General features: G+C 39.3%; 2 protein-coding genes across 3 annotated transcripts in view; both read left to right on the top strand.

The window, feature by feature from the left end:
* LOC130922284 (inter-alpha-trypsin inhibitor heavy chain H3-like) overlaps positions 1 to 6,558 on the top strand; it is a 45,206-nt gene extending 38,648 nt beyond the window's left edge. Inside the window, exons 19-22 of the mRNA XM_057846964.1 lie at positions 1,743 to 1,944; positions 3,055 to 3,227; positions 6,146 to 6,257; positions 6,331 to 6,558. Coding sequence (XP_057702947.1) covers positions 1,743 to 1,944; positions 3,055 to 3,227; positions 6,146 to 6,257; positions 6,331 to 6,469 — 626 coding nt within the window. The 3' untranslated portion in view covers positions 6,470 to 6,558. The remainder of the gene's footprint in view (positions 1 to 1,742; positions 1,945 to 3,054; positions 3,228 to 6,145; positions 6,258 to 6,330) is intronic.
* Positions 6,559 to 16,119: 9,561 nt separating this feature from the next.
* Positions 16,120 to 16,765, top strand: part of LOC130921816 (inter-alpha-trypsin inhibitor heavy chain H3-like) — a 28,088-nt gene continuing 27,442 nt past the window's right edge. For both annotated transcript variants that reach the window (XM_057846114.1, XM_057846115.1), the window contains exon 1: positions 16,120 to 16,259. In XM_057846114.1, the coding sequence (XP_057702097.1) occupies positions 16,137 to 16,259 (123 nt within the window). In that variant the 5' untranslated portion in view covers positions 16,120 to 16,136. The remainder of the gene's footprint in view (positions 16,260 to 16,765) is intronic.

A 16,765-nucleotide genomic window follows, 5' to 3' on the forward strand; every position in this document is an offset into this window, starting at 1 on the left:
CCTGAATCCAATCGAGAATCTGTGGAAAGAGCTGAAGACTGCTGTTCACAAACACTCTCTATCCAACCTCACTGAGCTCGAGCTGTTTTGCAAGGAAAAATGGGCAAGAATGTCAGTCTCTCGATGTGCAAAACTGATAGAAACATACCCCAAGCGACTTGCAGCTGTAATTGCAGCAAAAGGTGGCGCTACAAAGTATTAACGCAAGGGGGCCGAATAATATTGCACGCCCCACTTCTCAGTTTTTTATTTGTTAAAAAAGTTTAAATTATCCAATAAATTTTGTTCCACTTCACGATTGTGTCCCACTTGTTGTTGATTCTTGACAAAAAATTAAAATTTTATATCTTTATGTTTGAAGCCTGAAATGTGGCGAAAGGTTGCAAGGTTCAAGGGGGCCGAATACTTTTGCAAGGCACTGTATTAACAAGTGCCAATATTTTGTATGATATTGCTCTCCTAATATAGAGACTTAGACAAACCTTCCTTACCCCATTGACTTCATAATGTATTGAAGGGACACGGGGCGCGGGGCCAATAAATAGGGGGCCTGCATTGTTGGCGAGGCCGTGAAAGCTGACCGAGTACAATCAAAGACAAAGAGCTTGTTTTGTTGAAAATTGTAGTGAATAAATGCCTAGATCCCTGATTTCTTTATAGATATGGACGTAAAACAGTCTCGATTCTTGGTTAAAAGCAACAAAAAAAATGTGCAGTTAGCATTTATTTTACGTTAATATGTCGAAGTACAATGCTAGTCTGTTAGTGAATGTACTTAGCGGCCGCTTTATGTAAACAGAGCTTTTCCGGTGAAAATTCTACTGAATAAATGCTTAAATCCCCAAATTCTTCATAGATATGGACATAAAAGTCTCAATTCTTGGTTAAAAGCAACAAAAACGTGCAGTTAGCATTTATTTTACGTAAGTATGTCAAAGTACAATGCTAGTTTGTTAGTGAATGTAGCTAGCGGCCGCCTTATGTAAACAGTATTTTCGGTGAAAATTCTTGTCAATAAATGCTTAAATCACTGAATTCTTTATAGATATGGACGTAAAACAGTCTCGATTGTTGGTTAAAAGCGAAAAAAACAACAACAACAACAAAAAAAACGTTCAGTTAGGTTTTATTTTACGTAAATATGTCGAAGTACAATGCTAGTCTGTTAGTGAATGTAGTTAGCGGTCGCCTCATGTAAACAGAGCTTTTCTGATGAAAAATCTTTTGGACAAATGCTTAAATCCCCAAATTCTTTATGGATATGCATGTAAAACAGTCTTGATTCTTGGTTAAAAGCAAAAAAAAAAAAACCAAAAACGTGTAGTTAGCATTTATTTTACGTAAATATTGCGAACTATGATACAGCCAATGCAGTAGTGGCTAATTTCTCCCATTGATTTTTTTCCGCAACATTTCAAAATGCATGCATGATACAAAAAAATATAATAATTACCTTGAATCCTCGAACAAATCACTCCTGAGACAATCCTTCCTGTTTGTATGTGGTACAGCTTTCAAACTTTTTCAACAGAAATCCGGTGTTAGATCGCTGCGTACGTGTCTTTGTGAATAGCTCGTCATAATGTGGCCTGCCCCTTACTTGAAAGCGAAGCACAGTGCATGACCGATCTGACTCGTTTATACCATTATGAAGTCTATGCTCACCCTACCTTTGGCAATTAACCAATCTTCAGTCGAAAACTGGCATTAGTATTTAACTATTTTTCTTCCTTTTTCACTAGGTATTTTGGTGAATGGCCAGATCATAGGAGACAAGCAAATTCCTCCTGATGGTAAAATGTACACCTATTTTTGGCGATTTGGCATTATTCAGCGAACTTTAGGAGTGCGATTGGAGGTGAGCACAAAGGGCATTGTAGGGTTCCAGGATGGCAAGAGGCTCAAGTTACGATGGTCCAACTCCACTACCATCAAAGGAGACAGGTGAGTGTTAGTGGGTCAATATCACAATATCATTCATAAATATTTCAAGGCTGAAATAGTGGGTTGTTGAAGTTGCAGTATAGAAATGTACACTTATTTGTATTAGGGCTGTCAAATTTATCGCGTTAACGGGCGGTAATTAATTTTTAAAATTAATCACGTTAAAATATTTGACGCAATTAACGCATGCATGGAGTGACCCGTTCGTGGGTTGCCTCAAACAGTTTAGGCAGAGAAATGCGAGTGGACACAGGCGTTCATTGGACCGCGCCTTTTATTGGCTTAAGCTTTGGCAGCCACTACTAACAATAATGGTTGCCCAACTTCCCATCATGCATTTGGGGAGAGCAAGAGACGATCTTTTTCTTAACACACTTAATTGAACACAACGCAGAACATACTGTATACCATTTGCAGCCACCACTGACAGTCATGGTTGCCCAACTTCCCATCATGCATTTGGGCGGAGCAGGAGACATTCTTTTTCTTAATATAAACTCAAATTTACCTTTTAAGAACTACAAGTCTTTCTATCCGTCGATCCCTCTAACAGAAAGATTGTTAATAATGTTAATTCCATCTTGTGAATTTATTGTTATAATAAACAAATACAGTACTTATGTACAGTATGTTAAATGTTTATGTCCGTCTTGTGTCTTATCTTTCCATTCTAACAATAATTTACAGAAAAATATGGCATATTTTAGAGATGGTTTGAATTGTGAATAATTACGATCAATTAATTTTTAAGCTGTGATTAACTCGATTAAAAATTTTAATCATTTGACAGCCCTAATTTGTATATTTGATAATTGATAATTCTGTGTTGTTTAATGTTATGGGGTTTATACAGCCAGTCTGTCATGGTGAAATATTAAATGACTATTTAAAAAAAAAAACTTTCAGAAATTCACGCTATATTTGTTTAACACTGAGGTTGCCAAATCTTGTTTTTAAATGCGCTTGTTATCAAATGCTAAACATTTAGCCTACAACTGTACAAGATGTCTATTGTCCACTCTGTCTTTAACGTCACCTATTCTCACCTATTTTGCTGTTTGTATAGACACGTCACTTCTGTTTTTTTCTCATCCCTCCCTTTCTCCCTAGCATGGACATTCTCTTGACCAAGGACCGCAGCCTCACAATAACTCTAAAAGATTCAGTCAAGTTTGTGATTGTGTTACACAAAGTGTGGAAGAACCACCCATACCACAGGGATTATTTGGGTTTTTACACACTGGACACCCACATCCTGTCACCTTCTGTTCACGGCCTACTAGGTATAACAACACAAAGACAAATTATATCAGTACAGGGGAGCCTCTGAATTTGAAAGCCTAAACCTTTTGCAACCAGGAATTTTGAAATTTGTGTAAAAGTCCCTCACCTCCTCAATCCTTCACCTATGACGTACTGTAACGCAAGAACAGATCACATCAAGTTGAGCATCCATTAACCTATAAGACTCATTGCAAACTGAACTAAAGTGCATGGGACAATTGTCAACACACAACAGTGCGTGACTTACCCCCTCACAACAGACCCTCACATACCTACCAACTCATCACTGTATTCACTTGCAACCCAGTTTACTCATTCACTCCCAGCCATTTTCACCAGAGTAACCCCCTTCGCTCCCGGCCGTTTTACTGGATTTTTACTGATTTTGCAAGGCCCACAGAAAATTCTGTTCTATTGCGATATAAAAATGGAACCCACCAAAAGAAAGATTAGACTCTGTTCTTTCAGCAGGAAAAAAAATGTTAGTTCATATCTTTTTCCATTCTTCAGAAATCAGCATTAGAAAATAGCTTAGTTTGAGCAATTTGCCAATTTCTGATGAAAAAACAGAGAAATTGAGCTTTTTGTGAAAGCATACATTTCAAACATAACTTTGACTTTAACACAGCTATTTTTTGCTTTAGTTACATCCCAAACATCTGAATGTTTTCCTTTTACAAAATAATATAAACAACAAGACAAATAGCTTTTGATAGCAAAGTAAAAATTTATTTACGCATAACTAACTGAGAGATGACACTGTTGTGGGTGCGACAGCCGGGGTAAACTTTTTCGTCATCGCCACTTGTCTCATAAAGATGGATTTTTTTTTTTAGTCTTTCCTTTTTGGTGACCACTGCCTCGTGGCAGAGTTCGCCTGGGGAACTTGTGTTCCTGGGGGGGAACCTGTTTGGCCGTGCGCGTTCCCGTGCGGGACACTGGAGGGTGAAGGGGACGCGAGCGGCCGAGCACGGTGGCGCGGGCTCTGCTCGGTCGTCCGGCGCCTGGCATCCCGGGCGTCCTCCTGGTTGTTCTGCTTGGTCGTCCACCGCCTGACATCCTGGACGTCCATTCGGTCATCTTCCGCTGGCGCCCCGGCCGTTTATTGCTTTAAAATGGATTTTCAGCTTTGTGCTTTGGAGCTAAGTTGAATCAGAACCCAGAGATGTCTCTTGTGAAAAAAACATGTAAAAGACGTATAAATACGTCTTTGGGACACTGAAAAAAATAATCTTTGGGACACTGAAAAAATAAAAAATAGAACATATTTATACGTTTTTGGGAGCAAATGAGTTAAGGACACGCATGCAGTGGCGGTCCGAGCCTAACCATGTTGCCCTGGGCGAACAGATGCTTTGCCCCCACCCCCCACCCCCCAAAAGCCATTCATCCACAAAATACAGCGCATGAAGTGTACAAAGCACAACCCAAAAGCCAAAACACAGTATTTGCTAAGAATGTGACATTTATTAATTTGGAGAAGCTTCTTGGCATTGACGTGGAGGTGGATGGGATTTCCTGATCTTCTGGTACAACAGAACATTCCACTGCTGAAGATTCATTCTGGACAAGAGGTGCTCCCAAATATTTTAGAAAGGAACATGATCAATAATAGGCCAAAACAGCACACTGAAAAAATGATATCTTGATATCATTCAACTATTAGGAGCTACTAACATGCAGATTTAAAGTGCGTACGACAGGAGAAAAAAAAGTCTTAAATAGCGTTATTATGTGAATTAGAATCATATTTTGAGACGATTTAACTATATACAACAATTTAGCAAATCGCAGACGACGAGAAATTAGTCTTTTAACCTGCTGGTTAGCAACGTGGTAGAATGGGCTCATCAGTTTTCCTATTCAGCCCAGTGAGGGGGAATTATTCAGAACAAGGAAAACTCGACAAAGAGAAATGTAAAATGTCATTGTTTAAGTCTCTCTACTCCAATACTTTTACAGAATATTCTTTTTTTTCAAGTATTTTTCCCCAATAGCTAAATAAATGGCATGGTCATGACAAATAAGTCTTGTGCTAAATGGAATATAAAATAATAAAAAAACGACATGGCAAAATTACTCCATAATTGTCAAAACTCTCAACTTCTCCTTTACTGTCGCACCTCCCGAACGATGTTTTATGCCGCCTAAGTCGGGCTTATGTCATTTCCCTTCCCAGGCTTCGGAGAATGTAAACAAACCAAGAGGCGTGACAGCTAGCCGACATGCTAACCCGAACCGAGTGCTGTTTCAAAGTCTTCGAAGCGGAAAATCACACATAACTAGCCCGGATCATTTAACATGACGACTGGGTTGTCGATTGTCTTCGCCGAACGGCAACCCGCCCGGCGGCGAACAAGTTAGAGCTTTCCTCTTTCCTTTTCTTCCGAAAAAAAAAGAACCTCATTTTAATTCGGTACTATTATAAGGGCATATTAGGCGTTACATCCCAGATAGAGCAAAATCAAGACGAAATGGAATTTGAAATAAGACTAGTGTGAATTTCTTTAGACTTTTTGAGAACGTTAGGATACTACGATACTCACACTGCAGTCCAGGGTCCCCAAACATATTTTTCAATAGTGTGACAGTCGCAGGTGAGTGACATCGCTCACTGATCCAACCTCTTCCCGTTCTCCTGTTATGTGTGGCGTGCAGACAGTAACCGCGGTCTGCAGGGGGGCGTTATTGTAACATTAGGGGCGCAATGTAGACAAGTACTCGCACGTCTGTGAATTTGCCTCGCCGTGCGATTGCCCCACTAGCCCGTGCCAGGATCTGCCACTGCACACATGATAGATAATAGGAAAATGGATGGCTGTATTTGTTCATACATTGGAGAAGAACTTTCATTGCATGAATTAACTAAAAAAGTGACAAGATGAATTACCAAATAATTCTGTGGCTCACTTTCCAGGTCAATTCTACCACGGTATTCAATATGAGGTCACAGACCTGCGTCCCGGAGAAGTCCCAGAGAAACCAGATGCCACTATGTACGTCAAGGGACAAGAGCTCAATGTGACCAGGTATGAGATCTGTTTTTTTCTTTTTTTTTCTTTTGACACCATTTTCTCAATGGGGCATTTTCTGTGTCCACAGGGGCTGGCAAAGAGACTTCAGAAGAGATGTAAAAAATGGAGAGAATGTTCCCTGCTGGTTCATTCATAATAATGGGACAGGCCTCATTGATGGACATGCCTCAGACTACATTGTGTCTGGTCTCTTCAAAAGTGTTTAGCCTTTTATGTTTATGACTTTATCAATAAATGACAGAATATTGATCCAAGCATTAAAATAATCACAATAAACAGACCAAAGTGCTTTAAATACATGACATGAAATCTCCAATCATTCACAATACACAAAGAGGCTTCTTTTAACCAGTTTGAATTTGCTTTTTTTTTTTCATTGCATAACTTTTTTTTTGTTACTGCGGTGGTACCCCGACAAACAAATTTAATTCATTCCAAGACCTGTTTCGTATGTAGAAATGGTCGAATTTCGAGAAGAAATTTCCAAATAAAAATACTTTATAATTCGATTACCCGTGTTTTTCGGACTATACCGACGTCGCGCCTGATTATAAGTCACACTAGGCATAAAATGCCCAACGAAGAGGAAAAAACGTATATAAGTCGCAACGGAGTATAAATCGTATTTTTGGGGGAAATTTACTTGATAAAATCCAACACATAGAATAGGTATGTCATCTTGAAAGGCAATTTAATATAAAAACACAATAGAGAACAACATGCTGAATAAGTGTACAGTATGATAATGTTACATGATGCATGAACAACGAAATGCGAATATACTGTCCTCACCAGGACGCTATGGTTCGGTCCTGGCTATACAGCGAGCTAAACTCCCAAATGACGATGCTGGACGTCCGTATAATTTGCTAACTTTATTTTGGCCGTCGTTATGACACCATCATTTGAAGAGTGAAACTAAAAATAGAAATAATACCAATCAGTTTCGTTCTCGATACCAAACAGGTTCGCGTCAATGTAAATAAATGATGATTAGCTGCTATTACAGCAATGACACAAAGGGTTAGCATGCGTTTGCTAGCATTAGCACATCGTTCAAACAACCACACAACTGGCTCTAAGTGTCCGATCGTGGTTGGAAAACACTCAACAACAACAAAAAAGATGATACACACAGGCGTTGCCTCTGTAGAGATATTTTACAAGCATAAACAATGAATGTAGGCTCGCAGGCGTGTTTCTCTCTCTCTCTCTCTCTCTCTCTCTCTCTCTCTCTCTCTCTCTCTCTCTCTCTCTCTCTCTCTCTCTCTCACCCACTCGCTCAGACGCTGCATAGCTGTCCGTCTTCTTCTGGCATGTGAGCGCTCTTCTTCGCGTAAACAAGAACGAATGCGCCCCCACTTGGGCGTGAATGTGCCACAAAATTAAGTATGCATTTCAATGTAAAAAAGTCAATAATACAATTGAACACACATTGCCAAAGGCAGAACGCAAACGTGGCCATAGCTATTAAAAGTTGCTCGTATTCAGATAACTATAGACTTAAGAACATCCTAACAAGTTTACCAAACCATCAGTATCACTCCAAAACACCAAACATAACATGTGAAATTATATCATAATGTGTTAATAATTTCACACATAAGTCGCTCCTGTCGCACCCACAGCCAAACTATGAAAATAACTGCGACTTATAGTCCGAAAAATACGGTAATTCGTTCCACAGCCCCAAAACCTACGATAAATCCTTAAAGTGATCCTCTGATTTATATACATGTAGGCTCTAATAAACCACAATTGTTCTCTTGTACTAAAATATGTTGTTAGAAACACATAAAATGTTAAATCAATGGCAATATTTTATAATATTTAGTCCATATTTTGACCGTTAGTTGGCGCCATGGTTTGCGGGCTCGCAGTGATGACGTAATTGGTATCTTTCCAAATGTGTAGCGTGTTCAACAATTGCTTATTGCTGCCTAAACTCGCAAAGTAAAATGCCACGATGTGCTGCTTTTGGATGCAATTTCCAGTCAAATGGAAAAAAGGGGAGTGAAGTGAGTGGTCAAGGTGGAATTATTATTTTTAGTGAATAAATGTGCATAAGTGGAAGCTTCTCCCCCTTTTTGGTCCCTGTATGCATGTATCCTACCCACCACGCGTTACAACTGGCGCCAGAACATTTTTCCTGGATCCTCAGTCAAGTAAGGGTCCCATCGCGTCTGCAATAATGGTTTTGGATCTGTCCATTTATTTTTATTCGTCGGTCCCACAGCGGCTTTTCGGATCAGTCTATTTTGTGGAATCGACGGCCTAATCGCGGCTGCGATATTGCCATGGGATCGGTCTAATTCCTGGATCTTCGAGTGAGTAAAAAACGCGGATTTGGATTAGTATTGCTATCTTTTTTGTTGACTATTCTTCGTGGGAGTTTTCCCCAAATCATACTAAATAATTAAAGCACTATGGCACGCTACAGTGACGACAGTGACTCTGACGTGAAGTCACTGTCACTGATGTTGGAGTTCGTCAGGAATGCGTGTTTGCGTACTGCTGAGCTCCCGAGTGAAGAGTGGTCAAGGTGGAAATGTTATTTTTTTGTGAATAAATGTGCATAAGTGGAAGCTTCTCCCCTTTCTGGTACTTTTATACATGTATCCTAGCTACCACGCGTTACAATGTACAAGACCTGGATTACACAAGGTGTGCTCTTTGGCCTGTACTGTATGTAAAGCACACGGCAGCTCTGGATGCTACCAATCTACATAATTATATTGGGAAAACGTTTGAAAACGCAATATGCTTACCTTGAATATCTCCTAATAAAACCGGAGTTCCCGAATCCCAACAGCATGCACTCTCGCTCCCAACCGGAGTTCCTAACAGCACTCTCTCGCATCACCAGTTTTGCCCAACTTTTGTCTTATCAGGTATTTGCTGCACGCATTTTCCCCTGAAGCTCGTCTTGTGAACGACCGACAGTGCTGTCCTGCTCTTCACTTTTCAGATCTGGTTCAAATAGGAAGGGTAGAACTGATGACATGTTGGGAAAGCTAACGAGTGACAACCTGGAATTTCGGCATTCGGGGCCAGTGACGTCACGCCATGCGACATAACAAGAATGGCGACCTATCACTTAAAATAATTTTACAAACTTTATTAAAACAAAAACATTAAGAGGGGTTTTAATATCAAATTATTATAACTCATACTAACATTTATGTTTTAAGAATTACTTGTCTTAAAAATAGAGGATCCCTTTAATAAATATTGCAGGAACAATTACAAATAAGAAAATTAACAAAATTATAAATATTTTTAATCTCACCTTAATTTATAGAGACTGGTGAACGGACGTCAGAGGAGATGGCAGGTGTGGAGGTAGAGGAGGATACGGTCAGCCGTGTTTTGTCTAATTTAAAAAACGATTAAATTGATCAATTTAACAAATGATTAAATCAGACACATGTAAAACAAATAAGTTATGAATAAATAAGAAATTTTAAATAAGAGTTTTTATTGTCACCTAACTTACTGGTGAACGGAGGTTGGAGGAGACACCGGGTGGGGAGGTATAAGAGGATGTGGTGAGCCGTGTTCTGTCTAATTCCAATTTCAGTTCACTCAAACGCACACCATGCTCATATTTTTCTATGATTTCTTTCTTAATTTCAATGGTAAGCGTCACCTTCTTTCTTTCCTCACCACTACTACCACCTGCACTAACCTTCTTGGGACTAATGATAATTTCTCTCACAAGAAAATCCGACGTGCTGTTGTCTTGCAAGAAATCGATGTAAATGCGACACTGTCATAAATAGTCGTATTTCGAGCATGTACTCATACGTATGTCGAGACAGATGAAGTGTCAAATTTTATGTCATATGTCGAACTAATCGTATTTCGATGTGTCCGTACTGTATGTCGAGCCATAGACTTCATAATGGTATTGACGGGGCACGGGGCGCTGATTAATAGGGGGCCTATCTCCGTCAAAGCTGACCAAGTGGAAACACAGACAAAGAGCTTTTACATTGAAAATTCTTGTGAATAAATGCGTAAATCCCTCAATTCTTTATAGATATGGACGTAAAACAGTCTCGATTCTTGGTTAAACGCAAAAAAAAAAAAGAACCGGGCAGTTAGCATTTATATTACGTAAATATGTCCAATGTGCTGCTCGTCTTTAAGTCACTGTGGTGCCGTCTTACCACAACAAATAGTTCTTTACGTTGAAATTCTTGTGAATAAATGCTTAAATCCCTGATTTTTTTTATAGATATGTATGTAAAACAGTCTCGGTTCTTTGTTAAAAGAGCACAGAACCGGGCAGTTAGCATTTATATTACCTAAATATGTCGAATGTGCTGCTCGTCTTTAAGTCACTGTGTGGCCACCTTACCACAACAAAGAGCTTTTTATTTTAAAATTCTTGTGAATAAATGCTGAAATCCCTGTATTCTCTATAGATATGGATGTAAAACAGTCTCGGTTCTTTGTTAAAAGAGCAAAGAACCGGGCAGTTAGCATTTATATTACGTAAATATTGCGAACTATGACGCCAATGCCGTAGCGGCTAATTTCTCCCATTGATTTTTTTTCAACGACGTTTAAAAATATATGCATGGTACGAAAAATATAATAATTACCTTGAATCCTCGAATAAACCACTCCCAAAACAATCCTTCCTGTTTGTATGCAGTACAGCTTTCGTACTTTTATCCTAAATCCAGCATTGAATCACTGCATGTGTCACAGCAACCGACTGCCAATAACTAAAGCAGATTGTGGGTTGGGCCCCCTGCTTGAAGGCATTGCGCAGTGACTGGAAGAACTGACCCATCAATACAATTATGAAGTCTATGGTGGAGATAACGCTCTACTTTAATTTATTTTAACAACGAAATGGATGCAACATGTCATGTGCCTGGCCCTTCTCCACTAATTGTCAGCAGATTCACACTCAGCCTGCTGCCACTCCACCTATCAGGAAGCTCATTTTCCAATCATTTCTAATTACCACCACCTGCAACCTGTTACCAGCTGTGCATTTAAGGCACAGCCTCATATAGCATTCAGTGTATGTTCATCAAAGATTCAGCATGCTCCTGCTCACCGACCTTCCTTGACCGATCACCACTTTTGACCCTTTAAACTTAGCCCGTCCGGCCTGACTCGACCACGCCAGACCTCCAGCCTACTCAGCTTGACCTACTCAACCTGACTACGCTATTCCTCCGCTTCCTGTTCATTTTCATTGCCTGCCTTAAAGTGCCTATGACAGGATAAAAAAAGTCTTAAATAGCGTTATTATGTGAATTAGAATAATATTTTGATCCGACTATATGGCGCAAAACACTCATGTGATTTGAAGTTCCGCTCTGAGACAACCAATTTGGCCAAATTTCAAAACTGTCCGATATGCACGTGTGATACATCATTGGAAAGCTTAAAATCTGTTTTCCGGGGAATTAAAATTTTGAACAGGAGGTTATTTAAAAAAATAAATAAATAAATAAATAAATAAATAAAAATAAACAGCAAAACCCTAACTGGAGGGGAGAGCACACGACAGCAGAATTACAGACGCAATGACTTTAACGAGATAATATTGCGTACTTACCATGTTTCAATCCAAAAACTCCATGTCGTATGTATCACTGAGTGTCAAGACACAGCTGTGAATGGCCACAGCTGGATTTTTGGGGGATTTTATGTGTGAAACATGGTAATATCACAAGGGTTTCGATGCAGAGATCACAGACGTCAAGGAGTGGTCGAGATTTTCTTTTTCATATATTTTCCCTTTTAAACTTTGTTTTTCAACTTTTCTTTGTTTGGATCGATTATTTATCATCTGACATATTGGAGAAAATTCGACAGTAACAAAAAAAATACACTTAAGCGATAGTTATGAGGTAGATATCCGTGACTTTTTTTACAGACGCCATTTTTTTCATTGTGACACAATTTGTTTAAAAGTTTTAAATATGTGAGTGAATAATTTTTCTAAAGTCGTTTTTTATTTTTAAACGAAATATTAGACATCAATTAATGATTCTAAGCTTAAAACGACAGACATTTTGAATAGTAAATATAATTAATTACCTTGGTTTTATGGCTGGGTTGAAACAAAAGCGGTTGCGCGACGTCTGAAAACGGGGGTTTTCAGGGTAAAACTGACAAGTCAAAAATAGTTCAGGGGCTTAATGCGCCATGAATCTGCTATGGGACCATGTAGACATATTGTTCTATCAAACACAACAGTTGTTTTGGCTTAAAATACAGCAGTTTCTTTTAAAGAGGAGTGCAAGAGCAGAAACTGTTTTTTCATTCTTCTCTGTGTTTTCCGCCGTACACAACAATGTGGCAAAGCGCAGATGACAAGAAATTAGTCTTTTAATCTGCCGTTTAGCCACGCCTTTCATTATTGTGCTGTAGTGCTGGGGTCCCCAACCTATTCCACAAAGGCCCACTGTGGGTGCAGGATTTCATTCCTACCAAACAAGATGACAACAATTTTTTTTCCAATCTGGTGTTTTACAAGTGATATCAGTTGATTGCCGTCAGGTGTGCATGGCTTGTTTTAGCAGAAGCCTCATTGGTTCAACTGTCTTTGCTGGATCAGCTGGAACAAAAACCAGGACCCACAGTGGGCCTTGAGGACTGGGTTGGAGACCCCTGCTCTAGTGTCCCCAGCTAGAGGATGACGTCGGCAGGGTCATGATTTCAGCTGATTTAGAATTCAGCCCATTGATAGGGAAGATTCAGAACGAGGAAATTACGACACAGAGCAGCAAAATGTTATCATTGTATCATTGTGTTTTATAGGATATTGTTTTTATCTAAGTATTTTCCCCAATTGCTAAATAAATGGTATGGTTATGACAAATAACAGTCTTGTGCTAAATGGAATATAAAATATTAAAAATGCATTTATTCAGTACAATTTGGCGAAATTACCCCATAATGGTGAAAACTGTCGACTTCTTGCATCTCCTGAACGATATTTTATGCTAAATTAAGTTAGTCCGGCTTTTGTCATTTCCCTGCCCGGCTTCGGAGAGCGTAAACAAACCAGGAGGCGTGACAGCTAGCTGACATGCTAACCCGAACCGAGCTGCGTTTCCAGGTCTTATTCTTGCCTTTCGAAGCGAAAAATAACACAAAAATACCCGGATCATTTCACACGGCGGCAGGATTGTCGATTGTCTTTGCCGATTGGCAACCCCCCAGCGGCGAGCAAGTTATAGGTTGTTGTTCCCCTGCTGTGGGCAGGAGAGCTCGTTTGCTGAGTAAGCAGCTGTGAATGACCGCCTGACAAACCGGCCAAGTATGTAGCTGCCCGAGCCAAACACGAGGATGGTGTTCTATTGCCGGTGTTCTGCCAAATTTCTAACCCTTATAATATTTTGCTCCCAAAGCTGTTGTGGCTGTGAATAAGACCTCTTTTACATTCAGTTGGACTCTCAATTTTATCCACAGGTGCTCAATAAACAAGTCACATCATAAGCACATGTTCAACACGAATATGGTGTAAATTAATGCTTTACGACACGGTGAAGATTTAAGAGTGAGAGAGCGGTGTGCAGTAGTTGTGTGCAGCTAACATGACAGGATGTGTCTGAGAACTTTTCTACATGTCCATCAATGATCAAACATAAGTAAATATTCCTTTATTTAAAGAAAGTTTGTAGTGTTTACTTTGTAATCGCAGTATTCGCGGCCAGTCGCAATTTCTAATGGGGTGCAAAATTTGACAGAACACCGGGCACACGAAGAGGGCAATACGCCGAGTATAGTGCTCTCCTGGTGGGCAAGCGAAGAGGACCAAGGTGGGTGTGCGACAAGCCACCGGTCATCGGCCAAGTGGCGTTCTCGGTGGACAAGGAGCATTGTCAGCCGCAAAATGCAAGCCACCTCCGTATTAAAACGTGTGCCATGATCCCAGTATTTGAGATAATACAAAACACGATGTTTACTCACTTCCTTGTATGTCCAACGGTCCAACAGTTGTCAAACTTGTTTTGACCAATCTCTGAGTTTTTTTTAACAAAACCCTGCAGCACATTTGGCTGGCTCGATGTGAAAAATAAACCAATTACCGTATTGGCACGAATATAAGACGGTGTTTTTTGCTTTAAAATTAGACTGAAAAAGAGGTGGTCGTCTTATATTCGCGATCTAGACGTTATAACCATTCACGACACCAGATGGCGCCAGATATCATTGAAGCGATGTTCTGTCATGACGGATCTCAGCTACTCTCAATTTGAACCAGTTTCCATTATTTTATTGCAATGTTTTTCCTTATTCAGATTTGTATCAATACTACAGTTACAGTTAGACTTTGATGTTTAATGCAGTTATTGCAATTTTGTTGTTTTATCACAGGGTTCACTAAATCCGGACCTCGGTCCCACTTGGCCTGTTGTGTTTTCCATGTAAACAGAAAATACACACACATACACAAAATGATCAGGATCATTGTCAGGCTTCTGGAGAGGTTGCTGATGACATAATCATTTGATTCAGGTGTGTTAGTGGAGAGAGACGTGGAAAACACGACAGGAAAAGTGGCACCGAGGTCCGGATTTAGTGAACCCTGTTTTATCACAGTAGATTGGTTTATTTACATTTCAAAAACCAGAAGCCATTCATTTACGAATGTGATTGCACTTTCGTTTACATATTTAAATGTTCAGATATAAAGATTTGAATGAGGCAAAAAACAAACAAACATGCTTTTTCTCTCAATATATTGTTATAATCATTTGTTTCGGATGTACTGTTATTATTTTCTGTGTAATATTAATTTGGTGTTCAAAAAGTCTTTTTTCAAACTATAGTCTTGAAAAAGAGGGGGTTGTTTTATAATCAGGGCCGTCTTATATTCGGGCCAATACGGTAATCTGCAAAATCAACTAAATCAGCAGTTCACCTGCATGCTATAAAGGAATGCTGTATTGTGACATGCTGACCCAGGTGACGCATTCCTCCTCAAAACAGGAAGTTATTCATTTTCATGGCGCGGGATTAAAAATATAAATATTGAATATTGAATAAATAAAACAATCGGTTACACGCAGATCCAAGTGGTCCATTTCATTCAGGAGCATAAAATACCGCGTGAAATATGAAATAAACAAGCTTTTTGCTGTCATAGGCACTTTAATAAAGTCGTGTGTTTGCAATACGCAACTGGTTCCTCTGTCCTGTACCTGACACAACATTGAAGTGAATAATATATTGTTAAATAATGATCCAATAATAAGTGGACAGTGTCCTTTGGGAATGGGATGTTGGGAGGTAAGAATTTGTATCTGTGTGTTTTCTGGGATTAAATTGAGGGTTGGGCCATTTTGATGTTCCACAATACAGTAAATCAGACTATTTATATTTTATTAGCCTGATTTAATTATAATTATTTATTTCAACCCTGTGTTTACTATCACTATGTGTTTTTACCCTGACTTCTTTGGATGTTACTGCTTTCAGTCTGCATGCCCCCCTTCTTACATTTATTTCTCAATACACGAGGATAACTCAACAACACATCTGCTCTGTTGTGATCCCTCAACTAAGAAGAAAAAAACATAGCACTTCTGACCACAGTTTATGTAAGGCTTCCTTTTTCACAATGATGCCTTTTGTTTTCACGGATTCATCTAATCTACTCATCTTGAATGGACATGTCTAGATTTGAGTTCAGGTAATAAAAACCTTGCATGCATTCTTAATCCCATCGCTCGCGTGCCAATTTCTGGGAAAACACACATTGGCAATCTCTGACTCACACTGTCAGAGTGGAAACACAAGTTCCGCCTCCAGGAACGTGTGGGCGGAGTAAAACTTTTGATGGGAAAACTTTCTTTCACATGCTTTGGATTCCCAGAGCACTTGTTTTCAGCCATGCATCGGGATCAGCTTTTCCTGGTCGCAGGTATGCCAGTGTTTTGGGCTTGTGTCTGCATTGTTCTTGCAGCTCAGGTGCAAGAAGCTCTGCTTGTTTCCAAAAGAGATGCTCCTGTAGAGGTAATTCTAACATTTAGAGCACATTTAAAACCAAATGTTTTATTTGTCTGACACTCTGGGTATATTTAGAATGTGTTGATTATAAAGGCCAGTGTTTACATTTTTTAAGAGCCAGTACCAGGCCTTTAACTGCTCAGCTGCAAGTAGGGTGACTTTTAAAACTTATGCAAAGAAAACTTGTTAAGAGTGCTAAGATGTAATCATAATCAAGGGGAGAAGAGACAAACATCAAACCTGACTAAGAACACATTTAAACGCTAGTGAGAGCATAAAGGAAAAATTAAAACTAGTCTAAGCAGAGGTTTCTAACTTTGGTGGAGTTTATTTATTATTTTGTTTGGGGGTGCATTTGTCTATTTACATTAGCAACTTTAAGTCTAAATGTTTATTATCATATGTTCTGTTGCTTTCAAAGTTCCATTCCAGACTGGACGACTTTTGAACATGAATAAAAAGGAAAGAACAAGTCAGGTTAGCTCAAAATAAAGTAAACATCCAAAAGAGCA

This window comes from Corythoichthys intestinalis, chromosome 9 (assembly GCF_030265065.1).
Source record: "Corythoichthys intestinalis isolate RoL2023-P3 chromosome 9, ASM3026506v1, whole genome shotgun sequence".
Taxonomy (NCBI): domain Eukaryota; kingdom Metazoa; phylum Chordata; class Actinopteri; order Syngnathiformes; family Syngnathidae; genus Corythoichthys; species Corythoichthys intestinalis.